The sequence below is a fragment of the Alnus glutinosa genome, chromosome 3, assembly GCF_958979055.1.
Source record: "Alnus glutinosa chromosome 3, dhAlnGlut1.1, whole genome shotgun sequence".
Taxonomy (NCBI): domain Eukaryota; kingdom Viridiplantae; phylum Streptophyta; class Magnoliopsida; order Fagales; family Betulaceae; genus Alnus; species Alnus glutinosa.
The window spans coordinates 13,520,865-13,531,111 of NC_084888.1; the positions used below are offsets into that span (position 1 = coordinate 13,520,865).

The window sequence follows — 10,247 nt, forward strand, 5'->3', positions numbered from 1 at the left end:
TAATCTTCTCAGAGTGTACCAAGCTCTGATACCAATTGAAAATTGAAATTTGACTTCTAAATAAAACGACAAGTGTGTGTGCAAAGTGTCAACAAAAATAAAAACAGCGGAAAGTAAATGACACAGAGATTTTTGTTGACGAAGTGGAAACTCAATCAAGAGAAAAACCACTCCGGGGCAGCCAAACCTAGGAATTCTACTATTCAGAAGACATAGCTAGATAAAAGATAGTAACACTCACATATACCCGATGTAGTGGTCGTACCTTGCTTTCTGACGTGTAACCCAACATGAATGCTTTCCAACCAGGTCTTCTACCTGAATGGCTCTTCAATGGAATCCTTTACCTTAGGGCCAACCCCTAAGATAGACTACAGATGTAGCGCAACAACAGCACACTTGAAATAGCTTCAAAGGAAATATCACGTCTCTGAGCAGTTGTGGAATTCAATACCGAATTCTTGCAGTTCTCAATGCCCAGGGGCCTCTATTTATAGGCTGGGAGCTCAAATGAGCGTCAGGCAAAATATAGCTAGGCTCCGTCTGGACGGTGGACATGGGCCGTCCGGATGGACAACTGTGCGACAGGATTTTCCGAAAATTTCGCTGAGAAATCTTTCCTGTTTAAGAGCCTCGTCCGGACGGGATGACACATCGTTCAGATGGTCGCACGTCCGCTGCAAGTAATTTCCTTATAAGGCTTTGCACGTCCGGACCATGGGGGATAAGTGTCCGGATGGCTGAACTTCAACACGCAATTTCCATATCTGCTATGCGCGCGTCCAGACCATGAGAAACAGTCATCCAGATGGTTGAAGTCGAATCAACAATTTCCATATTAGTTGCACGCGTTTCTGGACCAAGACTGACAGATAAGGGTGTAAACGAGCCGATCCTGAGTGGGTTTTGCCTGTCCGGGATCGGCTCGTTTAAGTTATAGTCGAGCTCGAGCTCGAGCTCGAGCTCGACACGAGTTGGAAAATTCTGTGCGAGACCGGCTCGTGTAGAGAAAATGTTGTTCGAGCTCGGGACCGAGCTCGACCATTTTAATCGATACCGAGCTCGAGTACTCGGCTCGAGCTCGACCCACTTCATAATTTTAAATTATTGACTTTTAGCTTTAAAAAAAAAAAAAAAATAACCCACGAATTTGCACTATCAGAATTTGCACTATTAGAATTTACACGAATTTGCACTATCAGAAATTGCACTATTAGTAATACAAGATTTTGCATTAAGCAATTGCCTATTTGCCGGTGAATATCAAATCAAAATACACAATTACATAACTAAAGAAATAAAATAATATTACATTTAAACAAATAAAAACAAAAATATAAGAAATTATAATTACAAGGGTAATTTGATAGATATAATAATAATAATGTTTAATTCATTTGTATGCTCTCCAATAAAACCTGTTGCAACACACTAAAAATAAAAGTTAGATTAAATTTAACTCCCTTACATTACTTACACAATTTCTATGTGCTTAGTAAAAATGTCAAAGGAGGTTAAATAATAACACAAATTATTGTGCATAAACCATTGAATAATAAAGTAAACTTTACCTTAAATCTGCTCCCAAATAAAATATGTAAACTGCAACACACTAAAAAAAAAATTAAATTAAATTTAACTCCCTTGCATTACTTACACAAGTCCTATATACTTGGTAAAAATGCCAAGAGAGGTTAAATATATCACAAGTTAATGTGCATAAATCATTAAATAATAAATCACACATTACCTTCGGTCTTCATATCTTGATGAAAATAATATTATACAAGATCTTCAACAAAATAACATAGTCCAACTATCCAACATAGTCCAACTATCCAACATAGTCCTCAAACCAAAAATATAGTTATATAATTTATATCACAACACTTCCAAAAAAAATAAAAAGAGGCAAAGAACACTAACAATCAAATTGTCTCGGGCAAAGTTATCTCCACTTCCCTTTCATTTTCCCCATCATCTTGATTCTCCTAAGATATATATATAAGTAATTAGTATTTAGGACAATATAAAAGTATAATTAAATTAACAAACACTATTAAAATATATAAAAATAAAATAAAAACATACCCCACACTTCTTTTTAAGTCCATATATTGATCTGACCCAATCAGCCCCACATAACAACTTCTGAACTGTCTCAGTTGATAATGATGCTCGATGTGGATCAATAACCCTTCCTCCGGCACTGAATGTAGACTCTGAAGTTACAGTTGTGATCGGTGTTGACAAAATATCTTTGGCCACTTTAGACAAAACATTATACTTGAGAGTATTCGCTTTCCACCAATCCAAGGCATTAAATTCAATGTTCTTGTTAGGTATATATACACCCTCATCAAGATACATTTCTAACTCTGATTTCACAGGTTGAAGCACCGTTTCAGCACTTTTGAGAAAAGACTCCCACATTTCCACACCACCCTCTTCATCATCAACCGCATAGATTGAACGACTACTTGAAGAGTTTTCTTGAACTTTGCTTGCAAGATCCTGTTCCTTGAGATTTAAATTATGTTCATGAAGATACACATCAAATATCTCTTTCAAAATTTTTTGAACATATTCAATATTCTTCGTAGCTTCAGCCTCTTGATAAATCTTCGGAAAACAGAAACGTATGAACACCAACTTAAACCTTGGATCCAAAATTGCTGCAATTGCCATCAACAAATTGCACTCGCTCCAGTATTTATCAAACTTGGCTTTCATTCGACGTGCCGTAGATCTAATGTAATCATTTTCATCATCACATTTCTTAATTAGAACCTCTTTCATTTGCCAAATTTCAGGAAGGAATAAATTTGATGTTGGATAGTCACTACCAGATACAATCTTGGTTACTCGATTAAAGACCCCCAAAAGTTCACAGACAGATTTGACTTTATCCCAATCTTCATGCGATGGCACCCAAGTAAATTGACGATCGTTGAATCCATACATAGAAAATACATCCTTAAACTCATATGCTGCTGACAACATCAAATATGTACTGTTCCAACGAGTAGGTACGTCCAAAAATAACTTCTTGGATGACAAATGCAAGTTCTTTGCAATTTCAGTAAATTGCTTTAATCTTCCCTCAGATGCTACCAAGAATTTTATTCCGTCCTTCACACAATCAACAATATCTCCAATCTCGCCAAGACCATCCTGAACCATCAAATTAGTTATGTGTGCACAACAACGCACATGAAACAACTTACCCCCAACTACAAGAGATTTTCTCATATTAAAAACATCTCGCAAGTGCCTCAATGCTACATCATTTGCCTTGGCATTGTCTACAGTTATTGAACAAACTTTACTCTCAATACCCCAATCTCTAAAACATTTATGAAGTGCATCAGCAATAAGAAGTCCAGAGTGTGGAGGCGGAATATTACAAAAGTTCAACACACGCCTATTTAACCGCCAGTCAGAATCTATAAAATGACATGTCACAACCATATAAGAAACCTTCTGACAAGAAGTCCACATGTCAGTTGTGATGTTAACTTTAGGGACCCGATTCAATAAAGCTTTCAACTTCTTCTTCTCAAAATCATAAGTGGCAAAACAAAGATTCTTAGCGGTAGCTCGAGAAATTTTTTTCCAGTGCGGGGTACAAGCTTTCATAAACCTATTAAACAACACATACTCCACCATTCTAAAAGGATATTCATGATACAAGATCATGTGAGCTAATAGTTCTCTCACCTTACTTTCATCAAACTGGAAATTTGAAATGATGCCTACATCACCAGACGCATTACTCTCAACAGACAAAACCTTTTGCTTCTTCTTTGAACCTACGTACTTCAAACACGACTCCAAGTGTCTACCTAAGGTAGATGTACAACTTGATTTTGATATGGTAAATTTACCCTTACACCATTTACATTGATTTTTTTTTTTTACACCAGAAACCTCAACTTGCTCAAAATGATTCCATACAGTAGAAGTTTTCCTCCTAGGCTTTCTCTTATAAACATTCTTTTCATTTGGATCCTCATTAATAGGAGTATCAATGGTTGCTTCAACAGTAGCCTTATCACTAATTTCAAGAGAATCCTCATTCTCATACTCTTCAATTGGCTCTAGTTCATGCAAATCACTCTCCATGCCCTTTAATTTTTAAATTCTATATTAGATATTGTTGTGAAAAAAGAAAAAACAAGTGTTCAAAACTTAAATAGTAGAATTTAAGTTTGCATATCATATAATTGTTCATTATTTTTTGTTAATTGCTAAAATAAAGAAATTCAAATCTGTACAATTTTTCATATTTAAGTTTCATTAATAGTTTTTAAGGATATTTTTGCCTAATTATTTTATTTTGTTAACTGTTTTATTTTAATTGTTCATTTTCATTTTTAATTGCCAAGAAATTTCAATTCTTTCATATTCAATTTTTGTTATTAAAAGACTGTATAACTTCTAGAATTATAGTTTTCTGCCCCTATTTTTTTAAAAAAAACAGATTTTGATTTTTTACAAATTGCCAAGGAATTTCAATTATTTTCATATTCAAGTTTGGTTATTAAAAAAACTGTGTTCTGCCCTATTCTTTTTTAAAAAAAATCAAGTTTGGTTATTAAAAAACTGTATAACTTCTAGAATTATAGTTTTCTGCCCCTATTTTTTTTTTTTAAAAAAAAACAGATTGTTCATTTTTTACAAATTGTCAAGGAATTTCAATTATTTTCATATCAAGTTTGGTTATTAAAAAAAACTGTGTTCTGCCCTATTCTATTTTTTAAAAAATCAAGTTTGGTTATTAAAAAACTGTATAACTTCTAGAATTATAGTTTCCTGCCCCTATTTTAAAAAAAAAAAACAGATTGTTCATTTTTTACAAATTGTCAAGGAATTTCAATTATTTTCATATTCAAGTTTGGTTATTAAAAAAACTGTGTTCTGCCCTATTCTTTTTTTTAAAAAAAAATCAATTTTGGTTATTAAAAAACTGTATAACTTCTAGAATTATAGTTTTTTGCCCCTATTTAAAAAAAAAAAAAACAGATTGTTCATTTTTTACAAATTGTCAAGGAATTTCAATTATTTTCATATTCAAGTTTGGTTATTAAAAAAAACTGTGTTCTGCCCTATTCTTTTTTTTAAAAAAATCAAGTTTGGTTATTAAAAAACAGTATAACTTCTAGAATTATAGTTTTCTGCCCCTATTTAAAAAAAAAAAAAACAGATTGTTCATTTTTTACAAATTGTCAAGGAATTTCAATTATTTTCATATTCAAGTTTGGTTATTAAAAAAAACTGTGTTCTGCCCTATTCTTTTTTTAAAAAAATCAAGTTTGGTTATTAAAAAACTGTATAACTTCTAGAATTATAGTTTTCTGCCCCTAATTTTTTTTAAAAAAACAGACTGTTCATTTTTTACAAATTGTCAAGGAATTTCAATTATTTTCATATTCAAGTTTGGTTATTAAAAAAACCGTGTTCTGCCCTATTCTTTTTTTTTTAAAAAAATCAATTTTGGTTATTAAAAAACTGTATAACTTCTAGAATTATAGTTTTCTGCCCCTATTTTTTTAAAAAAAAACAGATTTTGATTTTTTACAAATTGCCAAGGAATTTCAATTATTTTCATATTCAAGTTTGGTTATTAAAAAACTGTATAACTTCTAGAATTATAGTTTTCTGCCCCTATTTTTTTAAAAAAACAAAAACAGATTGTTCATTTTTTACAAATTGTCAAGGAATTTCAATTATTTTCATATTCAAGTTTGGTTATTAAAAAAACTGTGTTCTGCCCTATTCTTTTTTTAAAAAAATCAAGTTTGGTTATTAAAAAACTGTATAATTTCTAGGATTATAGTTTTCTGCCCCTAATTTTTTTTTTTTTTTTTTAAAAAAAACAGATTCATTTTTTACAAATTGCTAAAGAATTTCAAATTTTTTTCATATTCAAGTTTTGTAATTACCAAACTGTCTAACTTTTAGGATTATAGTTTCTGCCCTAATTTTTTTTTTTAAAAAAAAAACTTCATTTTTTATAAAAAAAAAACTGTAACATAGAGCATACATTTCTAAATTCAGAAAAAAAAAAAAAAAAACAAAACAAAACTCGGCATACATTACATAATCACAACAGAATTTGTAAAACATAGAGCATACATTACATAATCACAACAGAATTTGTAAAACATAACAGATTGTTCGTAGAAGAATTTGCTAATTATAAATTTATAATCATTAATCATAACAAAAAAAAAAATAATGTAAAAAAAACACTGCTCGTTTTTTATTAAAAAAAAAACTGTCTAACATAGAGCATACATTCCTAAATTCAGAAAAAAAAAAAAAAAAAAAAACTCAGCATCATATAATCAAAAGATTCAGAACATACATTTCTAAATCCTAACAATGTGAAAATTTTATAAGCATTATGAACAGTTTCCAAACAGAGCATACATTACATAATCACAACAGAATTTGTAAAACATAACAGATTGTTCATAGAAGAATTTGCTAATTATAAATTTATAATCATTAATCATAACAAAAAAAAATAATAAATAATGTAAAGAATAAAAAAGTGAAACCTGAGTTGTTATAACTTGCAAAATCAATGAGGACCTGAGACTGGGGTAGTAGCCTAGTAGAGGAGAACGGACGTCCCTGACTCCTGAACAATCATATGGAATATCAACGATTCAACATTAACATTTGAAATTTGGAACTTAAAAATATTGAAAGATTAGCCACTAAGTCTAAGTGAAAGAAAAAAAAAAAATTGAATATCGGAACATGTAAATGAAATGATGGAAGAGAAGTAGAGAACAAATTTTTGATACTTAACTAATTGAGAATTGAGTCTTGATTCTTGACTTATGAGGAGTTGAGCAGCTGAGGAGCCTGAGTCTTTTGACTCTCTTGCTCTCAATTTTATAATTGAAATTTGAGAGCAAGAGCATCACAATATTCACACCGATCACACGCATCTCAGTGATCTCACGTACAGTCCAGTACTTGATTACCACTTCAGTCAGATCAAGAGTGTTCTTGGTCGTTGGACTTGCTGCCATCAATATGTGTGACTGTGTGAGAAGAAGAGAAAAAAATCACAAAAGTTGGGATTTGGCTGCGCAGTGGAAAGATGGAACATCAGATGATTTAGATAGATGATATATCGGTTTCTTTTGGTTCGATTTCAACTACAAATGTAAAGAAACTCCTAACAGATTTCAAAACTAAATCCTGTTGAAAGATCGAAGCCATTCGATCAAAAATTAAAAATAAATCTAAGGCTAAAAAACGAAGAAGAAGAACAGGATAGACGAAAGTAGTTGAGAGAGGAAACTTCGCATTAAAAGCAAAGCATTAATTGTGTTCTGAACCATCAGCAGCACAATAAATTCTCTGCAAGTTGCCTGCATGGAGCGTAAGAGACTGACAGAGTGAGAATTTAAAAATACAAACTAAATTTGATGTCAAAGGAAGAAAGAAATTTTCAAACAAATGAACGGTTCGATTAGAATTTGTCTTCTAATTTTTTGAACAATCAACGGCTTTGAATGTCATTCGGTCAGAGACTCAGAGAACTTGAGGAACAAGGAAGACACTGTAGTTCTCAAGGAAAGAAAAAATCGGGTGGCCGGGGGGATTTTTTTTAAAAAGAAAAAAACACCGGTGCATGTTTCAAAATCAAAATTTCAAATTTCAATTTTTTTTTTTTAATTTTATCTATAATTAATAATTAAACAAAAAAATCGTTTGGAAAATAATTCCCTACACCCGTATACAAATAAAACCGGATCTACTTCTAATCCTAACCGTTGAGTATTATAATCAATGTCAAGATGAAATTGAAGTCGTTGGATCTCATCTAATGAGAGTTAACACGTGATAATTATAACACCAAAAAATTTCTCAGAGTAATAGTTGAGTATAGCTGTAACCAATTATTTCAAAATGAACGGTTGAGATTCACGCTTGATTTGGCTTCGACAATCGGACGATCCAAAAATTTCTCGAAGATTGAAACGTCACGCGTGCCGCGGCGTGCGTCTCGGCAACTGGAGCGTCATCTCGTCAGTAACATCAGGCACTCAGGCGCCATGTCCAACTTCTATTTTCGTTGAGCTGTAGCCCATTATCTCAAAATGAACAGATGAGATTTATGCTTGATTTGGTTTGAATGATCGGACGATCTACAAATATCACGAATATTGAAGTGCTCAACGTGTCGGCCTGTCACGCTTGGCCTTGCTGCCTTGCAAATTCGTCACTCCTCTGGCGTCAGGTCAGACGCGCCATGCGAGGAACGTTAGGTAATTATTACCTAGTTCCTAGTTCCCTAGTTCATCATTATTACCAATTTCCCTTTTAATTTTAAACGCTTAATTAGTTAATTCAGTATTCAAACGAATCAAACCCACTTCCCCTCCCCTCCCCCACTTTCGCACTCTGCCCTGTCAGTACGGTGCAGCAGCTGTTGGCTTCTTCAAAAAGCTTCAAATTATTGAATTCCCATTTTGCCCCCAACCCAAAAATAGCACTCCTGCAAAAAACTATTCCATGCACAGTGCCTATAAATGGTGAATTTATTGTTATATTATTTTAAAATTTCAAATGACCTTTATATATTTTTATTTAAAATAGTTAATTAAAAATTATTTTTCTATTTTAACTAATGACTTTTCAAATACACTGTAAATATGATTATTTATTCTTTATTTATATCCATAGATATTTTATATTTAATTGTTTATAAATATATATAGTTGTTATATATAATTATAGTTGTCTGAAATTATGAAAAATAATAATTCAATTGAACTATAGTTAAATTTATAAAATAATAATAATAATGATTTTTGACCTCTAACCTCAAATCTGGACTAACTTTTAATAAAGTTTTACTTTTTAATATGGGCTTGAAATCAATTCACGGTTTCATTGTCAAAACATTAAATACAACCCAGGAAAAAATAAAAAATAATAAAAATATCCAAAAGCAACACTTCAAAAAAATATTTCATGCACAGTCAGGTACGAGAGATTTCGGATTTTTTGGGGGGTAAGGGGTCTAGGCACTGTGCATGAAATATTTTTTTTTTTGCAGGAGTGTTGTTTTTGAGTTGAGGGTAAAATGGGAATTCAATCAACTGAAGCTTCTTGAAGAAGCTGACATCAGCTGCACCGTACTGACAGGGCAGAGTGCAAAAGTGGGGGAGGGGAGGGGAAGTGGGTTAGTAAACAGGGCCTTGGTGAAAATCAGCTACATATTCGGCAGACCTTCAGAGTTCAAACTACAAATTTGCTATTATAAACGGTCATGATGCATTCATGCACCCTACACACTTTGACCATCGATTGACATTCAATCTCATATACTGTAAACCCAGATGGCTAAATCCACGGACCCCATAGATCCCACAAAAGTTCCTTGATGATTGCGTCACCTAATTTTTTATTTTTTAACGAAAATTGTTGATAGATACTTAAGTTTTTAATAATTATTCTTAAATCATATGACGTGTCATGTGACATTAATAAATTAGTTTAACGTGATTTAATCCGGCCATAACATCTTCTGAAGTTTTATTTAATCATGTTCAAAATGTTTGATTCTTATTCATGAAAGAAAAAAAAAATATTAAATTTGGCCTTAAACATGATCTATTTTTTTATTTTTTTTTATTTTTTTTTTTTATATATATATATATATAAATACAACAGAAATCATTACAAAACTAAATATTAAAAAAACACAAATACAGGCTTGGGCAACCCATTATTCTGAAAATATTGACGAATTATAAAATAAGGTAACTAATATATATATGAAAACTTCAAATTATACAATACCACATTACCACTAAATACTAATGAATTATAAATATATATATATATATATATATATATATTATCTAATGTGTTGTGAAAGTATGCATTTGACATAAATGGTAAAAGCTTGTAAAGCAATAAAAATAACAAGTTCAATTAATCTTGACTCTTTAGGGTAGCCGGGTAGGTGCTAGTGTGCTACCATGGTATGTTGGTAACGCCCGTAATGGCGGAACCGGAAATTCATGCTTGAGGAAGTTGAAATGAAACATAAAATTTTCAAAATCTTTTATAAATTATAATTATAAGATTACAAATTTACAATACTTACATAGTTTGATAGTTACATGTGATATGGATTTAGTCAATACTTACATAGTTACATCTTACATACTTAATAAATTAATATAGATAAATATAAATCATATAAATGA

General features: G+C 31.5%; 1 protein-coding gene across 1 annotated transcript; it reads right to left on the minus strand.

The window, feature by feature from the left end:
* Positions 1–1,928: 1,928 nt before the first annotated feature.
* On the minus strand, positions 1,929–4,125 carry LOC133863197 (zinc finger BED domain-containing protein RICESLEEPER 2-like). Its single transcript, XM_062299170.1, has 2 exons — positions 2,092–4,125; positions 1,929–1,991 (listed from the first exon to the last, which is right to left on the minus strand). The coding sequence occupies exons 1-2, from the start codon at positions 4,123–4,125 to the stop codon at positions 1,929–1,931; spliced, it is 2,097 nt and encodes a 698-aa protein (XP_062155154.1).
* Positions 4,126–10,247: the final 6,122 nt, after the last annotated feature.

Bases quoted from the DNA above. Each gene is read 5' to 3' on its own strand.
- LOC133863197 (XM_062299170.1), bottom strand. From the start codon at position 4,125: ATGGAGAGTGATTTGCATGAACTAGAGCCAATTGAAGAGTATGAGAAT. The intron at 1,992-2,091 runs GTATGTTTTTAT...TATATATCTTAG, and splicing joins GACTTAAAAAGAAGTGTGGG to GAGAATCAAGATGATGGGGA.